Source organism: Euleptes europaea, chromosome 17, assembly GCF_029931775.1.
Source record: "Euleptes europaea isolate rEulEur1 chromosome 17, rEulEur1.hap1, whole genome shotgun sequence".
Taxonomy (NCBI): Eukaryota; Metazoa; Chordata; class Lepidosauria; order Squamata; family Sphaerodactylidae; genus Euleptes; species Euleptes europaea.
In genome coordinates, this window is record NC_079328.1 from 9,204,710 (window position 1) to 9,217,796 (window position 13,087).

Below are 13,087 nucleotides of genomic sequence, written 5' to 3' on the forward strand. Positions count from 1 at the left end.
GAGACAAAGACTGGCTACTAAGCACAACCAAAGTCTGGAGGACCCTGCAAGTATGCAAACTCACTCACAAAGTGTTCAAAAGTATAACTGCGCCATTGTCAGGAAGCTGAACCTTCTGCCTAGTAGCCATTTATGATCTTGGCCTCTATACAGTTATTTCAAGTCTCTTGGCCTATTATGCTCTTACAGCCATGTGTCATAATACACAGTAAATAACATAGTAACTACATCCCCAATAGTCAGCATGAATCACTACAATGTCATTTAAGAACTTTAAGGATCCTGGAGCTTCTCTCAATTTTTTCTTCCAAGATGGGTAAGTTTTGATTCCAAACTTGATCTTTGTTGATGCCTGAATACCAGAAACTGCACAAAACGAAGCTTCTTAGCTTTCAGACATTAGCTTATTTCTTGATTGTGTGGGGTCCTCTAACTTAAGGCCTTGTAACTTGTGGACCAGTTTCTTTTCCATGACACAGAAGCAGGCACACAACAGAAAAAGTCATGAAGTGTGATCTGAGCAAGTATGTGCTGTATTCTAAAATATGTAGATACTTTTCTAAAATCATTCATTTTTTCCTAAACATCATGAGGCCTCAAAGCAGTGGAAAAGAAAAATCTGCCCAACCTCTTAAAACTTCACATAATTGCCTTTAATAACGCTTGCTATATCCATAAGGAGATTTAGCACAGGATCCAGATAGTTCAACTGCATTTTCAAATGACCACTTCCAACATCAGGAGGGGGAAGTTGAATACCTAAGATTTTTTCCCCATGTACATCTAAAAACAAACAGCATGAACACAACAGATGATGCATTTCAAAAACATATCATTATTTTATTGATGTACACATATTTCCCCACCACCAGGCTCCCAAACTGATGAATGAATGACTCAAAGTCTAGTATAAAAATCTTTAGAAGTAAAAAAAAAATTAAATACACAAAAACAAAACAAAAATCAATACAATCAGCAGTACACTAATCAGAAATATCAATATTAGTTTTGTCTCCTTGCAGAGTACATGCTCAACGGCAAATCTGAGTTGGTTAAAATGAGTTTGTTAAAATGAAGTTGTTTTTAAATCACAACCAATTTTGAGTTTCTATGTATAACTGGAGCAGAATATCAATATGAGAAAACTAAATATAAGATGCTTAGATGCTGGTGATACCTTAGTACCCTTTCACGGCAGATAATAGAAGTACATATTACCTGTCAAATCAGATGCTATTGTCAGCTGCAGATCTGCTAGGCATAAAACACATCTGAACTCCTGTCTTGGGACAGAATACCTTTAAACAAACATTCCATTGTTCACATCTAAGAAAACTGGCACTAGCAGATTCTTGACAACCTTGTAGAACTCTGCTTTGTAGAAGCCTGTAAAAGCCATCTCCCCCTGAAGATTTCCCTGAAGGAAGTGGTTCAATTGCTTCTTTGATCTTTCACACTGATATATTTTCTTCCACACACTCAGCTGTCAGCACGTTTCAAGGTGACCCCTGCATTTCTCCAAGAAAGTATGGTGGAACTGTGATCTTGTTTCAGGTATTGTGCCAACAGAAAAAGATGGTGCTTGCTCTTCCTACATTGGAACACAACACTACAGCAGTCAAAATAAAGTTATACCAGTTTTGTAATACTGTTGCACTGTTGGGAAGCCACCACCAAATCATACTGATGAGACTCTGGCAGTGAAATGGGAGAAACTGGGCAGAGTTGCCTAGTAGAGGAGCAGCAGTCCCATTCTGGAAGCAGGGGTCAGTCCTATGCCCAAGAGTGGCATACTTTTTCAACATTCCCACTGGTATCAATGAACAGCCCCAAAGGACTGCCCACTCACACACACCCCAACCCTTTCTGGACCCAAAGCCACAACAGAGAGGATTCTAACAACCCCTGAAGCCAATCATGGCACATTCAGGTTTAAAGGAATTGTGTCCCAAGATAGGAGAGTTCAGATTTATTTTATTAGATTACTACCCCGCTTTTTCCTGGCACAAGCCAGGCTCAGGGCGGCTAACAACAAACATAATATACAACAGTCAACAAATTAAGAAACAAACAATTATATATATATATATATTAAAAACCATTAAAATTTTAAATTAGCTAAAATGGTGCCCTAATGATCATTCCTTCATTATGCCAAGTTAAAAATAGGGTGGTGGGGAATCATTCTTTAATAGGATGAGATTTGTCCTAGGGTGTAATAGTGGAAGACCTATGAAACAAGAAGGGAAGCATAGAATCTATCAATCTGATTCAATAGGGTCCAGCAAGGAAAGGGAGGGAAAAGGAAAACAAGGGTGGAAAGAGGGAATGGAAGGAAAGGAAGGCTAGCTGCTATGAAATTGTTGATACACTCAATCATAGGCCAAGTGGAACATCTCCGTCTTACAGGCCCTACAGAACTGAGCCAGGTCCCACAAGGCCCAGGTCTCATTTGGCAGAGAGTTCCATCAGGCTGGGGTCAGGGCTCAAAAATCTGGAGCAGCTTAACAGGATTCCAGGTCCTTTCTTTATCTAGTTCTTGCTGCCATGATGGTGACCAAAAGGCACACAAGAGCTTTGCCTTGTCAAGCCCACATTATATATCTTCCCACCTCTTTCATGTTAGGTTGCACTGCCATTTCCCACAATAGACGGCTCAAAGTGCTGCCTGAAGAGTTTGCTGTTGGACGCTCCATTTTTCCTTGTGCAGATGGCCCTCCTCCCTGCTAGCAGCTGCCTCCCCTTATAGAGGCAGTAATGCTGACAGCTGTGTGCTGTGTCTACTTAGAGGCACTGTTCCCTGCGTAGGCCTTCTGATCATGGCAGCCAACACTGAAGGAGATTACTGTGGTTTCTTTCTGGATGCCCAGTTGCGCATTGTGTATGAAGAATGCGAATGTACTCAGGTGGTCAGCCATCATCATGTATTTTTTGGTGCTTCCTATGCGTGGGTAGTGCCAATGAACATCAGAGTCATGGGTCAGGAGTTCCCAGGGATACAGTCAGCTAGTCTGTTAATGTTGCTACATTAGCTTCTGCAGTTCTGCTGTTGACTTAAGGGCTAAGCATACAGTACAGGCTTGTGATTACATTACACCCATGTTAGCACATTTATAGTGTCCACCAGCATACAGGGACCACAGGATCAGCCTATCCAATCAATGAAAGAATACATGCAATTTCTAAACTAGCTGTAGATGTCTCCAAACTCAAGAAAGAAACACCCATCTTCCAGTAATAGGCAAGAAATTACATTATTACACTGTTTAATGAGAGCATTTTAATTTTCCACATAAGTATCCTACCTGCTTTATCTCCACATTCATAGTGCCTGTTTAACCCTGTTAAGAATGAATTCAGTCTTAGCTGATAGACATTTACTGTATTCATATTTTCTGGAATGACAAAATGAAGGGAATCTCTTTTGACACTCTTCTCTACGCTTCTTTTTCAATTGATTTTTTAAAAAAATATTCTCAACGTGGAAAAAGTTTCAGAACAATTTTGCATGCTCTAGTTTATAGACTAAAATGCTCATCCATGAAAATGCCCAAATGTTGGTCACTTGGAGGCAAACGCAGCTGAACATAAAGGGGTGCACCATGGTATCTGTCAGAATGGTTTTACAGGATCTTGGCCCCAAATGTCAAGAAAGGTGTCAAACAACTCAAACCCCATTAATCTCTCCCTGGAGGAACAGGTGCTATGGAGGAAGAAGAAGAAATGCCATAGCGTGATTGATTTTGAAGAGTTACCGATCTGCATCATTGTGACCCAATGAATCAGCATACAGTACAGGCTTAGAAATATAAAATTTCCAGATATTTTTAAGCCATCGGAAGTAAATGTCATATACACACCCCCATGGAAATCCAACACAGCCATTCTCTACATTCAAACAGTGATCATTAACTAAAGGCACCAACTCCATCTCTGTCCCTTTGCCTTGGTCTGAAACCAGCAAGTGTTCTAGAATAGATGCATCATCCAGGAAGAACTGAAGTTACCCCACCAGAACAGACAGAAACATTTATTGCGGAATTACGCCAATAAAAATTTAGAACATAACAACAATGTTACCGCAGATACATTGATATTGTTTAAAAGTTGTGTCATGTTAATTTAAAAGGATATATATAGTTAAAATGTTTTACAAATTAGGTAGGAAATAAACATTTTGCCAACAATTCAGAAAAAAAATTAGCTTCGTTTTTCGTTGTTGTTTTTTTTGAACTTAATTTTACTAAACTTTGATGAAGTTTATAAATTGCTGTGCAGAATTTGGCGACCTCACTAATTTGTTGGGGAATTTCATCTGAGAGGAGCTTCCTAATCAGAAGTTTTTTCAGAATAGCCCAAAATTTTCTCAAACAAGGACCAGGTGAACTTAGTGCGGGCAGCCTTGTAGAATGAGCATCTGAGAAACATATGTTCCAATGTTTCTATTTCCCCAGAGTTGCATGGACAGAATCTCTCTGCTCTTGGGCTTGTTATACCTCCCCTGTAAAACCGCACAGGGTAGAGCTGAACGCCTAGCTAAAGTGAAAGCCCTTCTGTGGGTGTGGATTTCAAGGATGGAAAGGTATGCAGCTGGGGCTGGGATGTATCTAGTCATAGGGGCAGACATAAATGCGGGTACCCTCATCAGGTCAGACTGCCGTTCAATATTATTTACTCTCTGAATTATAATTTTCTTTGCTTGATCTCTACCCACCTTCAGCAAAGCCTGGGGGGAGAGACCCAAACTCTCCAACTTACTTTTCACGGCCTTCTGCCATTTGGATTCATAGTTGTCATTTAAGGTCAGGGGAAGAAGACCATGGGGATTGAGTTTTGTTTTTAGCCATAGAAGGGAAAGTTACCCCACCACATTCTCTCAATTATCGTGTCCAGAAAGGGCAGATTAGTCACTGGATGATTGCTGGCCACAACATTTTACTCCAGGACTAGTAAACTAGGTCCACTGCAGATAGTGTGTCCCCAGTCTCCTAAAACGCAAATGGTGAACTGGCAGCCCCACAAATAACTGTCTGGCCATTGTCAGCATGACCAAATTTATAGTCTGCTCTCATCAGAAAATTTCAGAGTGAAAGTTTTTTGATGTAAAATTATAAGATTCTTGACACTAGCATTTCAGTTTAAAGTGGATGTGTGCGTGTGTTGCCGTCAAGTCACAACTGGCTTATGACAACCCCGTAGGGTTTTCAAGGCAAGAGATGTTCAGAAGTGGTTTGCCATTGCCTGCCTCCGCCTCACGTCCCTGGTATTCTTTGGAGGTCTCCCATGCAAATACCTGCCAAGGTTGAGGCTGAGTGTGTGTGACTGGCCCAAGGTCACCCAGCAGGTTTCCATGGCAGACTAGGGATTCAAACCTGGGTTTCCCAGATCCTAGTCCGACACCTTAACCGCTATACCAAGCTGGCTCTCTTTAAAGTGGATAATACAACTGAATTTGCACTTCTGAACTAAGCATCTCCTATCAAGTTATTGTTTAATATCTTTTGACTGCGGCAAGACTGACTTTTGCAAAGACTTGGAGATCGAATCCTAGACCATTGTTAATAGACTTAATTATTAAGGTAAAAGACATGTTTAAATTATTGAAGTTAACTTTATTACAAAGATTTTTTTTTTCTTCTTGAGTCCTTCCATATATAGAAAACACATTTAATTTAATGTGTTTCATACTGGGCCATTCATTGTTTCACAGTCATTCATTCAGTTTTAAAATATTATTACAGAAAACTTTGCTTTTATGTGTTGGTTTAAATTTGGATTTTATTTTAAAGCATTTCAATATCTTATTTCAAAAATGAAAGAAAAGCTTACTTAAACTTTTTGTAAGTACTTGAAATTAAAATAAATAATTTGATAATAACATCCATTAACCATTTAATCAGGTACAGCAGTGACACCCAGGCAGCCCTTCAGAGCCCTGCTCCCCAGTCAGCACCTGGCCCACGTTACAGGAAAGCAGGCAGAGATATTTCCCAGTAGGGCTTGTGGCTGGTCAGTTGTTCCCACTTTGAAATGCTGCAGGGACTGAAGGGTAGGGAAGTTGCAAGCCTGCCTTCCTGAGCTGTGAGCCTCATTCCAGGGATGGAAGTGAAGGGTCAGTCCTCTTCAACAATCCCCTCTCCTCTGCAGCCTCCACACTCTGCCAGGAGGAGAACCAGCTGGCCACAGACAAGAGGGAGTAAAACCACCATCACCACGGCACCCACACAATAAAAAAGCAAGCTGGCCACAGTGGGATGGCAGTGATGGTACGCTCCTTCCTCCACAGCCAGCTTGCTCCCTTCTCTCAGCCACGGAGGCCTCTCTCTCTTGCCCAACCTGCTGTCTCACGCAGAGAAGGAGAAGGCAGAGAGGAAAGCCCTTCCCCTCACTCCATATACACAAGAAGAAGAAGAGTTGGTTTTTATATGTCGACTTTCTCTACCACTTAAGGAAGACTAAAAGTCAAAGGTATTTATTACGGTCCATGACCAGCAAATACAGCAAAAATAAGGAAGACTCAAACCGGCTTACAATCACTTTCCCTCCCCCTCCCCACAACAGACACCCTGTGAGGTAGGTGGGGCTGAGACCGTGTGACTAGCCCAATGTCACCCAGCTGGCTTCATGTGGAGGAGTGGGGAAACAAATCCAGTTCACCAGATTAGCCTCCGCTGCTCATGTGGGGAATCGAACCTGGTTCTCCAGATCTGAGTCCACCACTCCAAACCATCACTCTTAACCACTATATCATGCTAGCACTACACCAGGCTGGACTTTGTGTTGTAGAGCCACCATGCTGGCTCTACACCACAAGGGCTACCTAAAGTTCATCAGATTGAAAAGAGACAACCCCTACATTCTCAGAGGTATTCTGGTAATTAAACAGATTGTAACCAACCATTTACTATAATAGCTATGTCACATATTATTTGTGTGTTTGGGGAAGGGTGCACAGAGCATAACAGTCATGTGGCTCTTCTGATTGACAGTAAATGTGAATTTGGCTCGCTGCAAGCCAGAGTACCACAAGGTAAAGTTTTGGTCAACCACAGGTGTTTTAATCATTCATTGTAAATGACTAAACAATGCAGCACTAACAGCCAAGGCATTTAAAAAGCTTCTACAGAAAATTAAGCCAAAGCATAAGTTTAAATATGCTTTTAGTGACAAGAAGCAGAGAGTATGAATAAATAGACAACTAATACAATAGAGGGGTCTCACTTTCAAGGATGTATTGGGAGCAGAGCCATTTAATTTGTTCATAAATAAGAAAGAGGAAGGAGAAAAGAAGGAGGAAGAAAGAGGGAGGAGGAGGAAGAGAAGAATTGGTTTTTATACCCCAATTATCTCTACCAAAAGGAGTCTCAAATCGGCTTACAATCACCTTCCCTTCATCTCCCCACAACAGACAACTTGTAAGGTAGGTGGGGCTGAGAAAGTTCGGAGAGAACTGTGACCATTCATGTGGAGGAGTGGGGAATCAAACCAGGGTCTCCAGATTTGAGTTCGCCGCATTTAACCACCACACCACGTTGAGCATTGTAGAAACAATTTCAGTACGGTGAGAACCAACAATCTCAGTATGGTGAGAACCAACATGGATTGTGAAAACCTTCAGGATGATGAACCCATAATTTGGGTGAATGGTCAACAATGTGATTAAGCATAAAGTGATGCACGTTAGAATAAAAAGTCCTAACATTAAACATATGTTGAAGGGGGAAGAGATCTTGCAACTGTAACAAACACCTTCATGCTGACTCAGTGGGCGGTTGGTAGAGAAAAAAGGCAAACTCTGTGCTGGGGATTATTAGAAAATGAATTTAAAATAAAACAGCCAATGGATCTATGGTGTGGCCTCCTTTGGAACATTGTGTACAGTTCTGATCACTGTATCTAAAAAAGGAAATTTCAGAGCTAGAAAGAGTACAGAAGAGGACAACCAAGATGATTATGGGATTGGAACACTTTTCCTGTGAGGAAAGAATAAAGAGTTTGGGACTTTTCAGTTAAGGAAAAAAAGGTGACTAAGGGGGCACACTAGATCTTTATAGAATTATGTGTGTGCTAGAGAAAGTGGATAGAGAGAATTTTTCCTCTCCCAAAATACTAGAATTTGAGGGTACCCAATGAAGTTGATAGGCAAGAGATCCAGGATGGACAAAAGGACATATATCTTTACTCGATTACTAAATTGTGGGATTCACTGCCAGTAGACATAGTGACAGCCACTGGCATAGATAGCTTCCAAAGGGGATTAGACAGAATCAAGCAGGATAAGTCAATATCAGGTTACTAGTTATGATGACTAAAAGGAACATCCACATCTAGTCAGTCTCCGAATGCCAGTACAAGGAGACAATATCAGGGGAAGACCTTTAATTCTATGCCATGTTTGTAGGCCTTCTCCTCCTCCTCCTCCTCTAGGGCAACTGGTTGGCCACTATGTGAGACAGCATACTGGACTACACAGACCACTGGTCTTATCCAGTAGGGCTCTTCTTATGCTTTCACAAAATCTATGCCAATTTTACATTCTTGCAACAATCCCTGAAGAATCACTGTGTTACAGGACAGTATAACACTCGCTAATTGCACCCCTTCGCATATTTGTTCACACATCCAACTCAATCATTAAAATGGATGCCAACCATACATACCAAAATTGTGATGTAATAGTGGTGCTATTAAGCACCTGCATAGCCCAGGCTAGCCCAATCTCAGAAGCTAAGCAGGAACAGCCTTGGTCAGTATTTGGATGGGAGAGCCCCAAGGAATACCAGGGTGGTGATGCAGAGGTAGGCAATAGCAAACCACCTCTGAACGTCTCTTGCCTTGGAAACTACATCAAAGGGTCACCATAAGTCAGATGTCACTTGATGGTAATATAGATATATATCACATTTTAATGTAATGAAAGATAAAGGTCATGCTTCAGATATCTAGAATATGCTGACAAGATTGTTCCCAGGCACCCTCTCTGAGGTGTTAGAGCCCACGTAGCCCCTTGGTTTACTGAAGGGCTGCAGGTGATGAAAAGACAAGGGAGACAGGTAGAACAACACTGGAGAGAGACTCAGGACAAATCTGATAAGAAACGAGCAAGAGCTCATTTTCAAATGTTTCTTTGTCACTGTCACTGTCACAGAGTACAACAGTTTCTCACCACCATTCCATCTGCACAGTGTAGGCCAATGGAGCTATTCTGGGTGGTCAGAGATCGTTAGGGATCCGGCTTGCAAGAGGAGGGGAACTGCTTGGTGGCCTTCTGTGATCGTTTTGCTCAGCACTTTGCAGATAAAATCTCTCGCATTGCACTGTATTTTAGCAGTGACGGGGTCAGATGGTGCCAGGGTGCTGATTTGTCCGATTGTGTGGGATACTTTTCAGCTTATTCAGTCTGAAGATGTAGACAGGATCCTTGAAAGTTTGAGGTCTACCACCTGCTTGTATGACCCTTGTCCTTCCTGGTTACTTAAATATGCCCGGAGGAGGGCATTGCTGACTGGGTTTGAGAGGTAATTAATGCTTTCTTAAGAGAGGGGGTGGTCACCCCAGCCTTGAAACAGGCAGTAGTGTGTCCACTTCTAAAGAAGCCCAACCTTGACCCAGGAGATTTCAATAGTTATCAACCAGTCTCAAATGTTCCATTCTTGAGTAAGGTGATTAAGCGGGTAGTAGCTGGAGAACTGCAAGCTTTCTTTGATGAGGGAAATTGTTAAGACCTCTTCCAGTCTGGGTTTAGGCCTCATTATGGGACTGAAACAGCTTTGGTCACCTTGGTGGATCACTTGCACCAGGAGATGGACAGAGGGAGTGCAACTCTATTGATTCTCCTGGGCCTCTCAGAGGCTTTCAATACCATTGATCATGGTATCTTTCTGGTCCTCCTATTTAGACTGGGATTCATAGACAACATTCTGTGGTGGTTCTGGTCCTACCTGGAGGGTGGGTTTCAGAGTGTGGTGCTGGGGGGCTGCTGCTCTACCCCTTGGCCTTTACCCTTTGGGGGTTCCACAAGGTTTCAGTTTTGGATGGTTGCGGGCTTATAAACTAAAGCTTAATCCCAACAAGATGAAAGTGCTACTAGTGGGTGGAAGGTCTGACCCTGGATGGGGTTGCATTCCCCTTGAAGGAACAGGTCCATAGACTGGGGGTGCTCTTGGACCCAGGCCTACTGCTGGGTAAGCAGTGGGCAGATGTGTCCAGGAGTACCTTTTACCAGCTTCAACTGGTTAGCCAGCTGAGGCCTTTCCTGAACAGAAAACCTCTGGCCACTGTGATGCATGATCTGGTTAGATTAGACTACTGCAATGCACTCTATGCAGGGCTGTCCTTGAGAACTGTTCAGAAACATCAGTTGGTACAGAACACTGCAGCCAGGATGTTGACTGGAATGGGTCATAGGGACCATATCACTCCAGTCATGGCTCATCCACACTGGCTTCCAATTTGTTTCTGAACACAATGCAAGGTGCCAGTCTTGACCTTCAAAACTCTATATGGTTTGGGACCAACATACTTGAAAGAACCTCTAATCTCTTATGAACCTGCCCAATCATTCTGGTCATATTCAAAGGCCTTGCTTCCAGTACCTCCACCTTCTGAGATCAGTTTGGTGGAAACCAAGGAGAGGGCCTTCTTGGGCATGGCACCAAAGCTCTGGAACTCTCTCCATCCTTTCTAACCAACGTTCTTATGTTTTGTATGTATTTTAACTGTTTAAAATGTTTTAAAAATTGTTTTAACGATTTATGTTTGGGAGGAGGTTGATTGTAATGGTTTTATAATGTAATTTTATCATGCATGTTTTAAATTGTAGCCCCTTTGGTGGCCCTTGTAAGGGCAGAAAGGTGGGATGCGAATTGTGTTAATAACAACACTTCATTTCCATATCAAAACTCCATCACTCCTAATACAGCCCAACCCAGAAATTCTACTTTGCTACCTCATTCTTATTTACAAAAACCCAAGCCATGTTTTTATATTTAGTTCTCACCCAACTTAAAATCCCACTCTTTGCTGTCTCAACTGGAAAGTTTTGATCCCAAAAAAACAAGGATGGGAGTCCATCGTTGACTGTACCGAATCCATGCGCTGCACAACTGGGCTTCATCAGATTTTAACACCGTGGTTTTGTTCATTAGCACAACGTTTCCTATCTTACACAGCCAATAACCAATGTTATGCACTTGCTTCCAGACTTTGCTAAGAGCCACCAGCATTTGCCCTATTAACCGCTTGGGGAAAGCCGTTTCCTTACAGCCCAACGTAAAGGAGAAAAAGATTCCCTTCCCCACCTTTCTCCAGTAGCAGTGAATCCGTTAGCCTTGAAAAAAAAGCCACCTGTGCATCAATCCCAATCACCTCACAGAAGAGGTTTGCCCACATGCGCCAACTGTCCTAACGTTCTGCTAACCGCAGGCTCCGCATCTCCGCCAGCGCAAACTGCGCCAGTCCACTCAATCCCGCGCGGCGCTGCGCAACCCGGCCGGGAGCGGATCCGGGCCCGCGCCTGGCCCGTCGCCCAGCAACAGGAAAGCCAGGCCACGCCCCTCCCGGCCGCACGGGCCGCTCTGGACTGCGCCAACCTGAAGCGGGGAGAGGTAGGAAGACGACCAAGGTGGGAGGTACCATTTCCCCCCCCCCCGGGGGGGAGTGACTAAACCGCGCGGCCGCCTCACCTGTCCCGCAGCTGCACCTGGATCCGACGGAGCTGCTCGTCGTAGCCGGAGACGCCGTCGCCGGATGGGCTCGAGGCCCCGCACATGTTCTTTCACCTGTGTGGCCGGACCGGCGCCGAACGCGACCTCCTCCGCCCGCCCTTGTTTACTTTTTTTTAGGCGTCTCTAAGTGACAAGGCCGGCTCCCGACATGCATCGCGGCCCTCCCGCCTCCTCGCCTCCTCGCCAGCCAACCAATCCATTCGCAAGGAGGAGCCCGCCCTTCTTTTCCCCCCCTCACTGACCCCGCCCCTTTCTGGAGGCTGGCGCGTGGAAGGGAATGCGGGCCTTGGCTGGCTCTTCGGCAGGAAGTTGCGTTGCATTTTAAATGGGCGGCGTGTGTGTGTGTGTGTGTGTGTGTGTGTGTGTGTGTGTGTGTGTGTGTGTGTGTGTGTGTGTGTGTGTCAAACTAGGGTTCGTGGGGGGAGAGAGAGACCGAAGATCGTTATTTCAAGAAAACAGTTTACTTGCAGCTGCTGACTCAGAGGAATAATCAAAACATTAATGGACCGTGCAAGACGGATCTGTGAACCACAGTTTCTCAAGGAAGAAACTAACCATCTAAATCACGCACTGCTAGCAAACGGCTACTCCAAGAATGAAATCAGAAGGGCCATTAAACCAAACAAAAATCAGAAAACTCAAGAAAAACAGTCTCCCATAGGAAAGGTATTCTTGCCATTTATTAAAGGAGTCACTGATAGGATGGAGAAACTTTTGAAAAAACATAACCTACAAACAGTGTTTAAACCCACCAAGAAAATACAACAAATGCTACGATCAGCAAAAGACAAAAGAGACCCCCCTCACCTCTGCAGGAGTATATCGTATACCTTGCAGCTGTGGAGAAGTTTACATCGGGACCACAAAACGCAGCATACAAACAAGGATAAAAGAACATGAAAGATACTGCAGACTTGGCCAACCTGAGAAATCAGCAGTGGCTGAACATGGACTGACACAAACAGGACACAGGGTCTTATTCCAAGACACTGAAAGACTGGACAATTCTACCAACTATTTTGTCAGATTGCACAGAGAAGCCATTGAAATTCATAAACATCAGCACAACTCTAACAGAAAAGAGGAGAGTTTAAGAATGAATAAGGCTTGGCTTCCTGCCCTGAAAAACCTCCAGACAAAGACAACATTCAACAATAGCCATACAGATTAGTTTTGGATTACACACATTAACAGATCACTTCAGGATACAATGGTTCCATATTAACATACCATACCCTCATTAGCACATTATCTTGATACTTACAGGACAATACTTTTGCAGGACAATACTCAGCTCAAACCCAACCCCTTTCTGACTATATATTACTCTTCCTACACCCTTGACACTGAGAGACACTGTC

The 13,087-nt window shown here is 43.4% G+C and overlaps 1 protein-coding gene across 1 annotated transcript in view; it reads right to left on the reverse strand.

Annotated features, from left to right (window-relative positions):
* Positions 1 to 11,770, reverse strand: part of KIZ (kizuna centrosomal protein) — a 116,135-nt gene extending 104,365 nt beyond the window's left edge. Inside the window, exon 1 of the mRNA XM_056862274.1 lies at positions 11,685 to 11,770. Coding sequence (XP_056718252.1) covers positions 11,685 to 11,770 — 86 coding nt within the window. The remainder of the gene's footprint in view (positions 1 to 11,684) is intronic.
* Between the last annotated feature and the right edge of the window lie 1,317 nt (positions 11,771 to 13,087).